The 17516-nt window shown below is 43.9% G+C and overlaps 2 protein-coding genes across 2 annotated transcripts in view; one reads left to right on the forward strand and one right to left on the reverse strand.

Moving 5' to 3' along the window:
- Positions 1 to 284: 284 nt before the first annotated feature.
- Positions 285 to 5690, reverse strand: C12H2orf68 (chromosome 12 C2orf68 homolog). Its single transcript, XM_020163351.2, has 4 exons — positions 5414 to 5690; positions 5212 to 5330; positions 4303 to 4454; positions 285 to 3954 (listed from the first exon to the last, which is right to left on the reverse strand). Exons 1-4 carry the CDS (start codon positions 5518 to 5520, stop codon positions 3832 to 3834), a joined length of 501 nt encoding a protein of 166 aa, XP_020018940.1. The 5' UTR covers positions 5521 to 5690; the 3' UTR covers positions 285 to 3831.
- Positions 5691 to 6883: 1193 nt separating this feature from the next.
- The window catches only part of Usp39 (ubiquitin specific peptidase 39), a 32475-nt gene continuing 21842 nt past the window's right edge, over positions 6884 to 17516 (forward strand). Inside the window, exons 1-5 of the mRNA XM_074050116.1 lie at positions 6884 to 7188; positions 8324 to 8393; positions 10885 to 10979; positions 13450 to 13586; positions 14275 to 14427. Of these exons, the coding sequence (XP_073906217.1) occupies positions 6927 to 7188; positions 8324 to 8393; positions 10885 to 10979; positions 13450 to 13586; positions 14275 to 14427 (717 nt within the window). The 5' untranslated portion in view covers positions 6884 to 6926. The remainder of the gene's footprint in view (positions 7189 to 8323; positions 8394 to 10884; positions 10980 to 13449; positions 13587 to 14274; positions 14428 to 17516) is intronic.

Genomic DNA, 17516 nt, shown 5'->3' on the forward strand with positions numbered 1-17516 from the left:
GTTCCTAAAATAGAGTTACTCTAAGATAGAGCTCCCTATGACAGGGAATCCAGGCTATGGGTACTTGAGGGGAGTCATGTATCAGGTAAGTGGGACCAGTTATCTTTAAAAATCCCTTCCAAAACTAATGGTACATGAATGTAGCTGTTATGCTCCAACCAGGACAGCTCTTAAAATAGGTACAGCAAAGAGATGAGATTTCCACTGCTAAGTCTGTGATGGAATGACTTTATGGCAGGCATTTAATTTCCACTTCCCTGTGTACACAAGTGATTTCACAACTCTTGGCAAAAACAAGGCTGTAAAAATAGTAAGTTTATTGGTTACAAAAAGTACTGTATTTGAAAAGTACCTTCCTTCTATGATTTTCAAATAATCTGTACACTTCATTTTACTCATCCACACACAGAAACATTGAAAATGAAGAAAAAGAATGTATGGATTTTTTGTACATTTAGCACCTGACACAGTCTGTTGTTTGTTGGCTCTGGGAAGGAAGAGGAGCTATCTACTAGGAAGTTGTCACTCCAATGTCTAGAAATTATGGGGTGGGTGCTTGTGGCTTCTTGCCCATGTGATTCCTAAGGGGACAGGAGTTCAGAGGAGTTAAAATGCTTCACATAATTGTCAGCATTCCATGGTGAATTTCCCAAAGGCTCAGAGGTAGGAAAGTAATATGTCCTTACTTCTTTTTCTAATGCAAAGGCCTCAATTTGCACCATCTGGGGATCCACTGCCCTGCCATTCATGTAGTCTGCCAAATGCACAGCACGTTAGATACTTACCACCCCAGAGGGCTTCCTCCCATCTGCATGGGCTAGTGTCTAGTTGGCAGTGCCTCTCAGAGAGGACCATGGAGATGAGATGTCCCTTTCAGAGAGGCTCTTCAATGCCCACACTGAGCCCACTGGCTGCATGTGCCGCTGAAGCTCCCATTTTCTTACCTATATAGAGCTTTACATTCTTTTCCCTTCTTCAAAGACTTCCATCTTTGCCAGTGGACTACAACTCAAGCTTTAGTGTTAACTCTCCTATAGCCCAAGACCCCTGAAAAATAGCTTCCTCACGTCAGTAATATAACCTGCTGTGGCCCAGGAAACCCAAAACTACAGGCTTAAGTCTAGTCACTCAACAATCCATATTGAATGGGCATAAGATATGCCTATCATTTTTTTTAAAGATAGTCAAGAACATATCTAGTCAAATGAGTGTTGATTCTGAAGCAGCCTGCTGGAAGTTTCACCTAGTCCAACACTACTGTGGCAGTAGCCACTGTGCCACACAGCAAAGGGCAGTCCTCTTTGAGACATCTCCAGAGCCTGTAAGAAATGCTCTGGACATGCTCCTTAATGGCAAAGCACTAATTGTTTAAATAGTTAAGAGATGTCTGACTCTGGGAAGTCTGGCAAATATGCTGGCTAGTACCATCTCAGACCCCAGCAAGCAGTGAGGCTGAACTGTAAGGCTGAAGACCATACTCAAAGAGGCATTTCAGACACACCTGAAGAAACAGCAGCATCAGCTTCAACGGGCCAGCCCTGAAGGACTACCTGACATTTGAGTACAAGGCTTAGTGCTTTATTTAGTCAGACTGCATAAACTAGTTAAGAATTAAGAGTGCTTTTTGGGTAGAAAATATATGCACTCAATAACAAAATGCATCAAGAAAAATGTTTTAACAGTAAGGAGTTTCCAAAGAGGATCTTTTGTGAGGATAACACAACACATAAAAGGACACAACAGGTTCATACTAAATGCTGCCTTTTACTTTTTTACCTTCTCAAGAAACAAACAGCAACTATAAGAAGCCAAAACACTCCAGTGAAATCCAATGTTCCAAGTCATAAAACTGGTTGAAGAGCTGGACTAAAAGGACTGGTCCTCTGTCCTGCAGCATGAAGGGGATAGAATTTGGCAGCGCCTCCTTGGCCCAGGAGGCTTTGGAGGGTAGTTAACAGTGCAAGTCCAAAGGCACTTCTAGAATAGTTGCATAAGTAGAGGGCAAAGACTTTCTCCTTGAAAGCAGAACTAAGCCCAGGATTGGCAAGTGTAAGGCACTTAACCTTGGGCCAGATCTGGGGTCTGGAGCACTCTGCTCCATGGCTGTCTTTATAACCAGGCCCTTCTAATTTACCACCTCACTTGTGGTTCCAGCATTCCTCTGAAAACTCAAGCTGACTCAGAGTTTAATGTTTTAATGGCACAGTTGAAGTAGCTGTTTTGCTTGACCCATTTCTGGAGGGTCTGTTTTCAGGGGTGCAAGAAACAAATCAATTGAGCTCTCAATGTTAAGAGAAAAGCTGGGGGTGGGAAAAAAAAACTTAAAATAGCTGCTGAGGTGTAGTTGCCAGGCTGATCTTGAGACTCATTTAGATATAGAGAAACCTTTGGGGCAGGGGGCTTAAGTCTCAGTGTTTATATTTCAAATCACTGAGGTTTAGGCTTATTTGCTAGAAAACTGAAGTGCTTTGTAACTCTGGTGCACAGGATGTCTTGTGGACTTCAGACCTTAGCCTAACCCAGTGTTAGAAAAAAATGTTCCCTAGGTAAAAGCAGTACTATTGCTGGGATTTTTTTTTTTTTTTTTTGCGACAGAATCTCACTATGTAGCCCAGGCTGGCCTCAAACTCGTGCTTCTCCTGCCTCCCAAGCGTTGGGATTACAGGTGTATGCCACCACGTCTGGCTCTTTACCCTAAGGATCTGAGTTATAGACTCTTGGGAAGTGGGAAAGGGGAAAACATGGGGTGAAGGAGGGGGCAGCCAAGATGGCTCACTTCACTTCTAGGGTATTGTTCAGGATATTTTTTGCAACTGGGATTTTCTTTTTGGTTTGAACTCAGGGCTTTGCATTTGACAGGCAGGCCTCTACCACTTGCGCTATCCCATCAGTCCTGCAACTAGGGTTTCAAACAGACAATTATTGCTAATGTGGAGTTTCTCTTGGTATGTATGTTCAAAACTGTTATGTCACAATTGAAGAGTCAGTTTGAAGCTTGTTTTGATAATTCCCCTTTAGTCTAAGCAGAGGATAGTCTGTTCAGAGGACAGCTAGGGATGAAATCAAAAGCTAGAACTATGCAGTCCTAGCTAAGGTAGGTTTTGCTGCAGTCGTCTAGTTTGGCTCCAGCAACTTCTATCTAGACAGAGAGGCCTCCAATCTAGACAACGCAAAGCAGGGAGCATACAAACAACTTGGAAAAGCCATGGAAGGGGAAGAAGGCATGCTTCCAAGTAGGCCTCAAAAACAAGAGTTCTCCCATTTTATTGGTATCAGAATTACTTGGGAGAACTCATTGGAAAGGCAAGATTCCAGGACACCCTCCCCCCCTTCCAAAGTCCTGAGCAGAGGAGGTGCAGTCATGTTGGGGCGTGAAGAACTGATGGATTCTACCTGAGGCAAAAAGGATGAGAAAAAGGAAAGAACAAAGTAAGAGAACTGGAGGGGGGGGTGTCATCTAGGAAAACACAAAAGCGAGCAGAAATATGAAAGACCCATAAAATAACAAACATGGGTCATGGAGTGGTCAGGCAGATGACCTCAGCGAGAAGGCAGCATGTTGGTAAAAGGTTTCATAAACCCTGGTTATTCCTAAAGTCTTGCTTCCAGCATATCAAGTTAGCGTAACAAAATTCTCAAAATTTCAGATTAGACTGGGTAAATGGGCCAACATACAAGGAAGAATGGTTGTCAGGGAGATGTTGTCCTGCAACACCCTTGTGGATATAGCAGCTCTGGGGTCTCAAGGTCAGGTAGTCTGATCCTGGCACCCCCAAACCAGGAGTGAGCTCCCAGGGAAGAATTCTTCAAAGTACAGTGAATCCAATCTGGTTAGTGTTGGCTCTGGCGCTTTGCAATCTCCTCTTGGATACGTAACTTGAGGGCCTCTCGCATGGGTGGATCCAGAGGTGTGTGTGCTGACACCTCTTCACTCACCTTTCCTGGGTCATCGTCCTATGTGGAAGAAGAGTCAGGAAGCTCAGGGCCTGGTCTCTTGGAAAGGTGACTGTCCCTGTCCCTAGACAATAGCTTCACAGAACTCTGTTTGGCTCACAGCTTCTTGCCAGGTGTTCCCTGTAACAGTTGATTCTCAACTGGGGTTACAAGTCCTCCCCATTACCCCAAGAATCACTGTGTGACAGGACTGAGTTGTCCTCAAAAGCATAACTGGGAAGTCCTTTGCTCTCATGTAGAGCAGATGCTTCCCACTGGCCCAGAGGTAACTGTAGCTCTGGGTTTTTTGACAGTGATTTTTAGCACGGCCCAGGACCTTCGGGATGCAGCTGTTTTCACAAGGCATACCTGATATACGATAACTGATGTGACCTCTCCACTGTCCGCCTCATATTCTAAGCAGAAGAGCTGACGGCCAGAAGGCTCCAGCTCCGAGCTGCCACTACTGCTGCTATCACCGGACTCCTCACAGTCTGGGTTGGCTGGGTGGGTAGAGGCATCTGGAAGGATGAACCAGAGTGAGAGGGAAGAGGGGGATACTGCTGCTACCACTACCCACAGAGCTGATTCAGGAAGACTTACTATAATCTTGTGACAGTGTGTATGTGTGTGAGTTTTGGTGTGCTGCCAGTCAGGAGTTTTACCTCCTTTTGGATCCCTGCTCTGGGGCCAGCACGTCCTGTCACAAAGTAGGTACACAATGTACATTTCTCCAGCAAATAGAACTGCAAACTAGTTATCTGTCTGGGTTCAAATCTAGACTCTGCCATTTACTAGGTCTGAGATCTTGGGCTTGTTATTTAAACTCTCTATGTCTACTGTGGAACTGTGAAACAGTCATTGTGTCCTGTAGACTCAATGAACTAAAATACAAAATCTAAAAGCGTTATAAATAAGACTTAACAAACTTGGTGTCACATATGAGTTACTGAGGTTTCTAAGTCGCAGGGAGGGCTGGTCGCTTACATCCGAGCCAGGCCTTCTCTCTGCTACGTAGAATACTATTTTACAGCAGGGTGGAACAAGCTGGTAAATAAAAGCTTCCTCTGTAATCGTGATGCTTAACTGAGGGCCACGAGCCCACCCAGTCGTCACGGCGGAAGCACTGAGCGTAGATTTGGGCGCGTCGAGGTGGAGCTTTGGGAAGTGACGGGTGGGCGGAGCCTGGGGGCTGAGAAGCGGGGTCTCCCTATAGAGAAGGGCAGTGCGCCGCAGAAGAGCGCGCGGGCTTGGGAGGCAGGCAGGGCGGCATCTCACCTCGGTGCCGGGGCAGATACACCTGCTGGTCGGGCTTGCGGGGCCGCGTTGGCGCGGGTGTGTGCCGCCTCCTCGCCTTCTCCTTGGCCGCCTGTTTCACCTTCTTGTCGTAGTCGTCCCTGCGGGGAGCCGAGCGGGAGTGAGGAACGGCCGGGCCGGGCCAGACCAGGCCAGGGGTGGCTGCAGCAGGGCGGGGTGGTACCGAGCGATCTGGTTCCGACGTATATGGTGCACGAAGCCGTGGCTCATGTCCAGCCGCCCGCCAGGTTTACAACAGAGCCCAGGCCCGGGATCCGGCGCCGCCTCCATCTGCAGTCCTGGGCGCAAAACCACCTCCTCTTCAACCGTCCCAACGGTCGCTTCCCGCAGGGACCCCCGGTAGCTGCTCGGACGCTACCGGCTCTGAAACCCAACTTCCGGTCCTGAATCCCGACTTCCGGTCGTAGGAGAGCTGGCTGGGCCGAGCATCGCTCCGCGCGGAGTTTGCGGCGCGGATGGAGTTGGGCATAGTTGGCGGGGCTTTTTTTTTTTTTTTGTGATCCTGTCAATGGGAAACAAGGACTCCAGGTTGCAACTGATACAGTTTTCTGATATATCACAAAACTAAAAAATGCAAACCAACTATAAACACCCACTAACCCATATTTTTTTGCGTATGTGATACTGTGAAACTTCATTACCTCTTCGTGACTTGGCTGACTCTTTAGCCCCGCTGTGCCTCAGTTTCCTTATTTGTAAGTGGAGACACTGACAGCATTTATCTCAAGTCGTGAAGCAGCAAAGTGCTCGGGTCGGGCACACTAGAGCCTCGGCAGCCTGGCTCTGCGAAGGCTCTCCCAGCCCATCTCCCACCCAGTCCCGCAGGGTCCCTGGTGACTTGGTCGCTCACTGCACACTGGGCTTGACTGTCCCACAGGAGGAGTCAGGATTTTTGAGAATCTTGAGCGTGTATAACTTTCGATTCCTCATTTAAAAAAGTCAAAATCAGGAGTTCACGATTAGAGCAGGGACAAGAAGTGGAACGTCCACGCGATGGAATACCACAGTGCAAGGCACGCAGTCAGAATTTAGCAAACCGTACATGTAAAACGTGCAGTATCCTCTGTGCCAATTAAATATCAATTGGAACTGTTCAAACAAACAGGCTGGGGCTGTAGAGCCTGTACTTAGTTTGTGGGGCCTGGGTTTAATCAGATCCCCAGACCTCCCAACCTCCAAACATGCAGACAAGTTCAAAGCTTGCTCTGAATTTGGAGCTTTTCTTTTTTTTTCTTCTTAAAGCTTCATGGTAAATGATCCTCGGCAGGGCATTTTCCTGATATCAAAATCTCTCTCAATGTGGAATTAAAGCACGAAGGGGATAATTTGGGGATACTGTTTCCTTTTCTTTGTGCAGAATCGTCAGTCTCCAGGCGAGGAAGAGACATATACCCAATTGTGGCTTCTAAACGTGGGTCGAATGATACAACTTCCTTTATCCAGGAAACATCGTTTTGGGTAAAAGGCTCCTATCTCTTTAAGTTGGGAAGAAATAAGTCGGTAAAGAGGCAGTAGACCGTGCACAGTTAGTTCCCGTAGATTTGCTGCGCGAATTGTCCTGACTGGCGACTCGTAGAGAGCTTTGGGCTTGCTACTTCCTCCGCTCCTGATTGGCTGCGCGCCGCGCGCTCAAGCGTGCTTGGCGCCTGCGCTGGATCGCTCCACCGGTAGTGGCGATGTCCAGCCGGTCTAAGCGGGAGTCTCGTGGTTCCACCCGCGGGAAGCGCGAATCCGAGTCCCGAGGCAGCTCGGGTCGCGTGAAGCGGGAGCGGGACCGGGAGCCCGAGGCGGCAAGCACCCGGGGCAGCCCGGTGCGCGTGAAGCGGGAGGTCGAGCCGGGGAGCGTGCGGGAGGCCCCGGCGCCCGCAGTCCCGGCTGTGCGTGTGAAGCGGGAGCGCGAGGCCGACGAGGACTCGGAACCCGAGAGGGAGGTGCGAGGTGCGCGAGGGCGGGCCACTTTCACATCCTATATTTTTTTTAAACCTTTTTCTAACTTTCCTGTACTTCCCGCCTGGGGGTGGTGGGAGCGGAATGGAATACATCGGTACTAGTGTTGAACGACCTTGGTCATAATAAACAGCAACAGCAGCTTCCCTTTTATACAGTGCCCAACGTGGGCCAGGCGCGGTGCTAATGACTGTACAGATGTCAGCTAAGTTTTACAAAACTCCTAAGGTGTGGGGTCCTGATGTAATTCCTGGAATCAGGCTCTTCTGCCGAGAGCCTGAGCCCTGGATACCTGACGAAAGTACTAAGGACCAGCTCGGTATAGGAGACCACTCTCCGTTGATCTCTCCTGGTTTTTGCACATACTGTGGCAAGAGGCTGTCTTTGCTCCGCAGTGTTTTCAAGGATGTTGGCATAGTGATCTGACAACCTTAGAAGACAGATGTTACAAGAGCAAAAGGTGGGCAAGCTTACAACCAGTTCTGAAAGATTCAGGTTCGCTAAGCCCGGGATTCGTCAGTAATGAAACCCATTATGGCCATAGGTTCTCTTGAGGAATTGACTCAACTGACAGCAATGCTATATTCTGGCAACTGTTATTGTTGTAATAAACTGTCCTTTGTTTTAGACCCAGTGGTTGCATGCCTTCCATTAGCATCCATGAAACTGTGGCAGGCTAACTAGTTTGCAAATAGGGTAAAATCTCAGAGCTTTTACAGTTCTTGAACAACTGTTAGATGTAAGGATGTACAGTTTATCTTAGCATTTGTGATATATTTTATAGCATCTTTCATGCCTCCTTGGATTCCTTTATGTGAATGAATCTTGATGATATATATTTAACAGATACAGTCTCCCAGTTTGTGGCTTGTTCTATTAGTGGACTTATTTGGGATGTTGTTGCCATCTAAAAAATGTGACACTCACTGTCAGATTTTTCTCATTTTCATGTCTTCCCTCACTATTGGAGTTTGAACTCAGGGCTTTGAACTTGATAGGCAGGCAGGTAGGTACTCTACCACTTGAGCCATGCCACCAGCTCTCCCATGTCTGTTTTTGATCTGATAGTTGACCCTGAGTACAGGTTTCCCATTTTCAAAGTCTGTGATGATTTTTTTCCTTTCAGCAAAGAATGGCCGTGTTGATTCTGAGGACCGGAGGAGCCGCCACTGCCCATATCTGGATACCATTAACAGGTTAGTAGGATAAAGATGCCCAGGATAGTAAAAGAAGAAGGGACTCTTTGCTGAAATTTCTTTGGACCACACATTGAACACATTCACAGATTTTACTTCTTTTAACTTTCTGCTCAGACACTTGTGCTTCTTGCCATGCTCATTATTTATTTGTTTGGTTTTTTTTTTTTGTTTTTGAGACAGAGTCTGCTATGGCTGGCCTTGCATTTGATGGGTAGCCCAGGCTAGGCTTGAACTCACAATCCTACCTCAGCCTACCAAGTGCTGGGATTACAGGATTACAGATATGCACGGCCAAGCTGAGCTCTTTTGCCATGTTTATTTTTAATTTTTTTTATTATTCATTTATTCACATATACGTACATGTTTGGTCATTTCTCCCTTATTTTTAACTTTTTTAAATTCTTTTTTCCCCTGGTACTGGGGATTGATCCCAGGGTTTTCAGAATGCTAGGCAAGAGCTCTCCCACTTGAGCCACACCTCTAGCCCTTTTTCCTCTTGTTACTTTGAAGATAGGGTCTTGCTTTTTGCCAGGCTGGCCTGGATTGTGATCATCCTATTTTATACTTCCTGACATCGCTGTGATGACAGGAGTGTGCTCACCATGTCCAGCTTTTTTCCATTGAAATGGAGTCTTGCAAACTTTTTTTGCCCAGCTGGCCTTGAACTGCAATTCTCCTGATCTCAGCCCCCCAAGTAGCATGGGATGACAGGTGTGTACCACTGTGCCCAGGTATTGGCCAAGATCTCACTAACATTTTGCCTTGGCTGGCTTTGAACTACTATCTTCCTGATCTCAGCCTCCCAAGCAGCTAGTATTACAGGCGTGAGCTACTGGCACCTGCTGTATTTTGTTTTTGAGATAGGGGCTCCATAAGTTTTTCCTTGCTGGCCTTGAACTGGAGATGCTCCTGCCTCTGCTTCCTGAGTAGCTGAGATTACAGGTGTGCACCACCACATCTAGTTGTCTTGCCATATTTGTTAAAGTGGCAGAGTGTATGTACTAAAAGTGTCAAAGTACATATTGTTTAAGGGTGGGTGTATACATAAGGACCTTTTAGCTCATTCTAAATTTCTGTTTTGGAAAAGAGGATACATAATGTACTTAAAATAACAGTAGCAAACTTAAATGTATTTTGAGTATCCACTATGCACTATTCTAGATGCCTAGGATTCAGCAGAAATAAACACAAAAACTTGTTCTAAAGTAGAGAGTTACTTTATCCTGGTGTTCCTTTCTCTGGCTCTCTGATAGCCTGTTTTAATGTTTTTAGACGCATGTTTTAGGTAGCCCTGTCCAATAGAACTTTCTGCAGTAAGACTTGCTCTTTATAAGGGCTGTTCATTACAGTAGGCACAAGCCACGTGTGACCCTTGAGTAATTACATCATGGCTTGTGTAACAATCCATTCCAGGGTATGCATACTAGGCACGTGCTCTATCACTGTTCCATATTTCCAGCCCAGGAACTGAATTTAAAATTTTAATTTTAATTATTTAAAATTTAGTTGCTAATAACCATGTTATTAGTGGCCTCTTAATTAGACAGTGCTACTGTCTATTTGATTAATCATTTCCAATTGATTAAGAGCTAATATTGGAGAAGAAAGCCCTTTGTCAAATGTGAATGCAGTGTAGGTAAAAGTTTTTTGTCCCTTTCTGCCCAGTACTCACATACTGTTACTTTAATAAATAGATCTAGTTGTAGGTAGTCCCCTAAGATTCTTCAGATTTCCCACTTGTTTTTGTGGACAAAAGTAAATTTTCTTTTTTATAAAAGTGAATATTTACACTTTTTATGTCCTTCCACCAGTCATAATGCTGTTGGAGTCCTTTTACATAAGTTCGACTTGTAGCTTTGCCTTCAAAGAAAATGACTGTCATGGAACATCCTTGACAGGTTACAAATACAACTGTCTCTTGGTATCCATGGGGGTTGGTACCATGAGCCCTTCCCCCACATCAAAATCTGCGTTCTCAAGTTCCTTACCTACAGTGACGTAGTATTTGCGTATAAGCTCTGCATATCGTCCTGTATACTTAAAATCATCTTCAGGTGATGTCAGTGCTATATAATTGTCAATGCTATATAAGTAGTTGTCATGCTATATTGGTTAGGAAATAATGACAAAAAAAGTCTGTATTTGTTTAGTACAGATGGAGTTAATTTTTTTTCCCCCAAAATATGTTTGATCTGTGGTTGGTTGAGTCTACCCATGTAGAACCCATAGTAAATATAAACTTTCATTTAATGAGAAAGAGGGTCAAGGACATTGTGTGGTGCAGATACTGCTTAGAGGTGTGGGTGGAGGTGGAAAGTAATTAAAGCTTGCCATGGTTTATATGTGGTTGTTGAATTTCTCTGAAAGATACTGTGTGATATTGTGGGACATGGAGTCAACATTGCTTCATTTAGATGCCCTCTTAGATATCTGTCCCTATTGAGAGTGTGTGTGTGTGTTTTAAAATATGTTATTTTGGTTCTTTTAGGAGTGTGCTGGACTTTGACTTTGAGAAACTGTGTTCTATTTCCCTCTCACATATCAATGCATATGCCTGTCTGGTGTGTGGCAAGTACTTTCAAGGTAAATAAATATTATTAATTATAAACCTGTTTTCAGAGCTTTCTGCAGATCGAGTCTCCCTCCTTCCCTTCCTCCTTTCTTTCCTCCCTTCTTCCTTCCCTCCCTCACTTCCTCTCTGCCTCCCAATACTACCTACTTGGGAGACAGAGATCAGGAAGATCAAGGTTCGAAGCCAGCCCCGGCAAATAGTTTGCAAGATCCTGTCTCGAAAAAACAACACAAAACAGGGCTGGCGAGTGGCTCAAGTGGTAGAGTGCCTGCCTACCAAGTGTGAGGCCCTGAGTTCAAATCCCAGTGCTGTCAAAAAACCAAAACAAAACAAAAAAAGAGAAAACCAACAGAAGGTTCTCTGGTTGGTCAGAATCTGAATACATCTGAAAGTAAGAAAGAACTAGTTTTTGAAAGACTGTAATCTCAAAACTGGCTTTTGGGGAGAGCAGAGGGGAGATGGCACAAATAATGTAAATGTGAAAATGATAAAATAAAAGGAGAAAAAAAACCTCTGGCTTTCTGAATCATTGTTTTCTATACTTGCATGTTTTTTCTTTTTTGGGTGATACTGGAGTGTGAACTTGGTATTACGCTTGCTTGGCAGGCATTGTACTGATTATGCTTTGCCTCCAACCTCCTAACCCTACTTTTGTTTTTTGAGAATCCTTTTGCTCTAAGCAAAAGGATTTTTTTTGGTCTTAAACCCCAGATTCTCCTGCCACAGATCCTCCTGGTTCGGGCTCCTGAATGCAGGGTGTGATGTGTGCCATCATCCCTGGCTCTAAGGACTCATTCAGACCAACAAATGCTATGTACACAGAATATTGGGGAATTAAATAGATAGAAAAGGCATTCTTTGCTCCTATAAGAAGTCAAGATTGACACATAAAACAATCAGCAAGTTCAATAAGACCATAAAGATTCCTGCTAGATCATGTGGCATTGAGTAAAAATAAGGATACTAGGAGCTGAAATATGCAGAGGTCAGTGTTAGCTGTAGTGTTTATATTGAGTTCATGGAGGAGGTAAGATGGGACTTGAACTGCCAGACATGCAGGGTTTGAATGGGTTAAGACAGAGTTGCCTAAAAAGAATAGTACTAGGCAAGGTAATGCAAGCTTGTAATCCCAGCCTGGGCAACTTAGTGAGACCCGCATCTCAAAATAAAAGGTCTGAAGATATAGCTCAGTGTTAGAGTGCTTGTCTGTATCATGCTGAGGCCTTGAGTTCAATCCCTAGTACTGGAAGAATAAAAAAGGAAAAGGAAAGAAAAGAAAGGACTGGCAACATGAACAAAGTCCTTAAGTTACAGGATTGTCCTGAATGTGGACAGTTTGAAATTGAGGACTGAGTGTTGATGGACTGCTGTGGGATATGTGTATTCATATGTATGTATGTATTTATGTACATGTCATATATAGTACATTCACAGATATAACTAGTTTCTTTTTTTTGACAGTACTAGGGTTTGAACTCAGGACCTCATGCTTGCTAGGCAGATGCTCTTACCACTTGAGCCACTCTTCCAGCCCTTTTTTGTGATGAACGTTTTCGAGATAGGGTCTTGTGAACTATTTGCACAGGGCTGGCTTTGAACTGTGAACTCTGCTTCCTGAGTAGCTAGGATTACTGGCGTGAGCCAGTGGTGGCCAACTGTGTTGGATATTTTCGAATCTGATAAGGTCTCCCAAACTACTTGCCTAGGGCTGGCTTTGAATCTTGATCCTCCTGATCTCTGCCTCCTGAATAGCAATGATTTAGGCATGAGCCACTGGTGCCCGGCAAATATTCTTCCTTTCTGATACATATGAAATTAGCTTGTGTATGTTGAATTGAAATTAATTTCTCCACCCAGTGTCCTTTTTTTTAAACAGGCACTCTACCAATTGAGGCATTTCACTAGCCCTGTTTATATGTTGTCTTTTTTTTGAGATAAGGTCTCCCGAACTATTTGCCTAGGGCTGGTTTCCAATCTTGATCCTCCTGATCTCTGCCTCCTGAGTAGCTAGGATTACTGGTGTGAATCACTAGAGCCTAGCTTCCACTAAGTGTCTTAATGCCACCGGGAAGGAGGTTAGCTAATTTGCTGTTCTTTTTTACTAAAATTTGAGATGAGAGAAGTTCATGTTGGACCTCATGAATAATGTAGGGTTTTTTTTTTTTTTTGCAGCACTGGAGTTTGAACTCAGGACCTACACCTTGAGCCACTCCACTAGCCCTTTTTGTGTGATGGGTTTTTTTCGAGATAGGGTCTCACAGACTATTTGCCCGGGGCTGGCTTTGAACATGTATCCTCTTGATCTCTGCCTCCTGAGTAGCTAGGATTATAGGTGTGAGTCACAGGTGCCCAGCTGCATAATTCTTGTCTTTGCTGCTTTTAACATGTACTAGTATGAAATCACAAAAGGAAGTGCAAATCTGATCTGTGCTTTTCTAGACTTTTTTTTTTTTTTTTACAGCCTTTTGCTCTTTCCTACAGGCCGGGGTTTGAAGTCTCACGCCTACATTCACAGTGTCCAGTTTAGCCATCATGTCTTCCTCAATCTCCACACCCTCAAGTTTTACTGCCTTCCAGACAACTATGAGATCATCGATTCTTCACTGGAGGATATCACGGTGTGTGTCCAAGAGGACTAGTTTGGAGCACATTTTTTTTTTTGAATTCAGGGCTTTAAGCTTGTTAGGCAGGTTCTGGGGCACACTTTTGTGAGCCATCCCAGGACTCCCTGGGAATTGCCTTACCTGATGTCAGGGAAGAATCTGGACAGAGGGAGAAACTGGAATAAACTAAAGGTTTCAAAGTGAGTTCATGATGACTGAGTCTGCCCAGTCTGTGTCAGACTCATAATTCTGTGATTGGGAAGATTCAGATCCTGTCCCTCCAGTCCCAGGGAGACCTAGAGTCCTAGTCCTGTGCAGAGGGGAAGAAGTGCTTGGATCCTGAACTAATTACATCTCCTCTGGGTGGGGCTCTACTGGAGACTCAGGCTTTGCTGCCTTTAGAGACCTGAGTATTCTATAGTGTCTGGCAGTCATTGTTCATAAAGCTGACCAGACCAGAGATCTGAAGAAAGACCTGGGGTTCAGTGATTTTGGGGTGGACCCCCCAAGATTAGCAGCATAGAAGACCTACCCTATGTTACTTTGACCTTTATCCTTACTAGTTGAGGGGTTTTGAGTGTGTGGTGGAATGTTCATGACCAAGGCGTTGTTTTGGTTTTGGCAGAAATTGCTGTTCTTGACATAACTTGTGAACTCTGTTTGCAGCTATAAAATAACTTAGAAGTTTCTTTTTTCTTTGCAGTATGTGTTGAAGCCCACTTTCACAAAGCAACAAATTGCAAACTTGGACAAGCAAGCCAAATTGTCCCGGGCATATGACGGTACCACTTACCTGCCGGGCATCGTGGGGCTGAATAACATAAAGGCCAACGATTATGCCAATGCTGTCCTTCAGGTAGGACCAAGATGAGAACACTGAGGAAGAGAGCGTACCCTGGAAGCAATAAGAGGGTCAGCCAAAAATACTGCTTTCTTGTAGGGCACCTCAGGGTTCCAGACGGTTACTGTGGACTCATACGAACTCTTACTTGTTCTGTGACAAAAGGAGTTGCTACCAGATGATGAGGCTTTTTCTAGCCCATAGGCTTGTGGTTTCTACCGTGTCCAGGTGATGAGGGATGGAATCTGTTGCTGGGCAACACCAAATAAGAAATAAGCTAACTACTTCTTTTCTGCATTTTCATGGTATGGATGTTCATTGTGCAATCTATCTGGTGTCCTATTCCTGCTCCTGTTATAACCTGAAATGGGAGAGGCAGAAAGCCAAAGTTACTGTATTTTCAAATAAAAGTTTGTTTTTTGGGTTTTTTTTTTTTTTTTTTTTAAGACTATGCAGTCCATTGTCCTTGAACTTATGATCCTCCTGCCCTAACTTCTGGAGTGAAATTACAGGTGTGCCACTGTACCCAGCTACATGTACCTTTATTTATAAGTTTTAATTTAAAAGCATATTATAAGATCAGTATTCTTCTGCAGCAGCCTTTTTTGCTGAGACTGGGGTTTGAATTCTGCTTCATGTTCACAGGTACCACTTGAGCCATACTTCCAGTCCTGCAGCTTCCTTAATGATTACATGTTACTGCTCTTTTTTTTCTTTTCTTTTTTTTTGCTATTGGTTTGTTTTTCAAGTTAGGGTCTCACTATGTAGTCCAGGCTGAGCTCACATCACACTTGCAATTCTCCCTCACCATCCTGAGTGTTGGGATGACAGTTATGTGCTCCATACCCAGCTTAGTACTTCATTTGTTTTTATGTATTTATCTTTTTTGGGACAGGGTCTTGCTATGTAACCCAGGCTGGCCTTGAACTCACGACTCCCCTGCCTCAGCCTCCCAAGTGCTAGGATTATAGCTGTGTACCACTGTGCCCTGCTTAGTGCTTTTTTTATTAATATAATTTATTTTGTTGCTACCATTTGTGGTAGGGCCTAGAGTCTAGGTTAAAGGGTTTCATAACAACTTACAAACCTACTAGCACACAAAAGAGAATTCTTTCATTTTGTGATTTTGCATTGTCACTGTTGGCATTGGAAAAAAAATTTTTTTTTCTGTTTTGATAGGAATTCCCTGTTGGGTGGGTGGGTGAGTGAGTGAGTGAGTGAGTGAGTGAGTGTGTGTGTGTGTGTGTGTGTGTGTGTGTGTGTGTGTGTGTGTGTGGTTGGTTGGTTGGTTGGTACTGGGGCTTGAACTCTGGGCATTGTGCTTGTTAGGCAAGTGGTTTACTGCTTGGCCACACCGCTAGCCCTTAATGAACACCTGGCAAAGATTTTCTCCCATAGACTATTTCTTCATTCTGGTAATTGTTTCCTTTGCTGTGCAGAGGCTTTTTAATTTAATGCATCCCTTTGTCAAGTCTTGCTGTTATTTCCTGCACTTTTACAGTCCTATTCTGACAGACATTGCCTGTGCCTATATTTCGAAATGATGGTTGATCTAGTTTCATTCTTCTGCCTGTGAATATCTAGTTTTCCCAGCACCACTTGTTGTAGAAGGTGTGTTTTTTCCAATGTATGTTTTTGGCAACTTTGTTGGGAATCAGATGGCTGTAGCTCTGTGGGCTAATTTCTGGGTCTTGTATTCTGTTCCTTTGGTCTGTGTAACTGTTTTATGAAGTATCAAGCTGTTTTTGTTACTATGGTTCTGTAGTGTAGGTTGAAGTCACATTGTGGTATCTCCACCATTGCTCTTTTTGTTCAAGATTGCTTTGGCTACTTGGGGTCATTTGTATTTCCTTGAAATTTTAGGGTGGTTTTTTCTATTTCTGTAAAGAGTGTCATTAAAATTTTGATGAGAATTGCAGTAATGTAACCATTTTGACTATTAATTTTGCTGATACATGACTATTGGAGGTATTTCCATCTACTGATGTCTTCTTTTTCTTCACTGCTTTGTAGTTCTCATTATAGAGATCTGTAACCTCTTTGGTTAGGTTTATGCCTAGTTTTTTGTTTGTTTGAAGCTATTGTGAATGGGATTGTAATCCTGATTTCTTTTTCAATGAGTTTGTTATTGATGTATAAAAAAGCCACTGGTTTTTATATCCTGCTATTTTGCTGAAAGTGTCTATCACATCACCTTTAACAGTACTGGGTTTGAACTCAGGGCCTCACGCTTGCTAGGCAAGTACTCTACCACTTGAACCATTCTGCTGGCGTGTGTGTGTGTGTGTGTGTGTGTGTGTGTGTGTGTGTGTGTGTGTGTGGTATTTTTGAGATAGGGTCTCCCAAACTGTTTGCTTCTGGCTGGCTTCAAACTGCAGATCCTTCTGATCTCTGCTTCTTGAGTATCTAGTATTATATGCCTCAGCCACCAGCGCCTTGGTGGTATATGATCTTTTAAATGTATTTTTGATTTTGGTTTGCAGTATTTTATTAAGATTTTTGTGTTTATGTTCATCAAGAAAGTTGGTCTGTAGTTTTATTTTTTTGTTGTGTCTTTATCTGATTTTGGTATTGGGATAATACTGGTTTTGTAGAATGAATTTAGAAGCGTTCTTTCCTTTTCTATCTTATGGAATAGTCTGAGTATAGTTGGTCTTAGTTGTTTTTTTAAAGTCTGGTAAATTTCAGTACTCAATCCCATCCAGTCCTGGGGCTTTCTTTGTGGGCAGTCTTCATTACTGCTTCAATCTCATTGTTCATTATAGATCTGCTTGATTCCTCTTGATTCAATTTTGATGGGTCATGTGTGTCTAGAAATTTATTCATTTCTTTTTTTGGTGAGGTGGGGCTACTGGGGTTTGAGTTCAGGGCTATATCTTGAGCTACTTCACCAGTTCTACTTTTGTGATAGGTTTTTTTTCCTGAGAACTAATTGCCCAGGGCTGGGTTCAAATTGCAATCCTTCTGATCTCTGCCTCCTGAATAGCTAAGATTACAGGTGTTAGCCACGAGGTGTCTGGCATCATTTCTTATAGACTTTCTAATTTAGTTGAGTATAAGTTTTCAAAATCTTCCTTAATGATCCACTGAATTTTGATGGTGTC

This window comes from Castor canadensis, chromosome 12, assembly GCF_047511655.1.
Source record: "Castor canadensis chromosome 12, mCasCan1.hap1v2, whole genome shotgun sequence".
Classification (NCBI taxonomy): domain Eukaryota; kingdom Metazoa; phylum Chordata; class Mammalia; order Rodentia; family Castoridae; genus Castor; species Castor canadensis.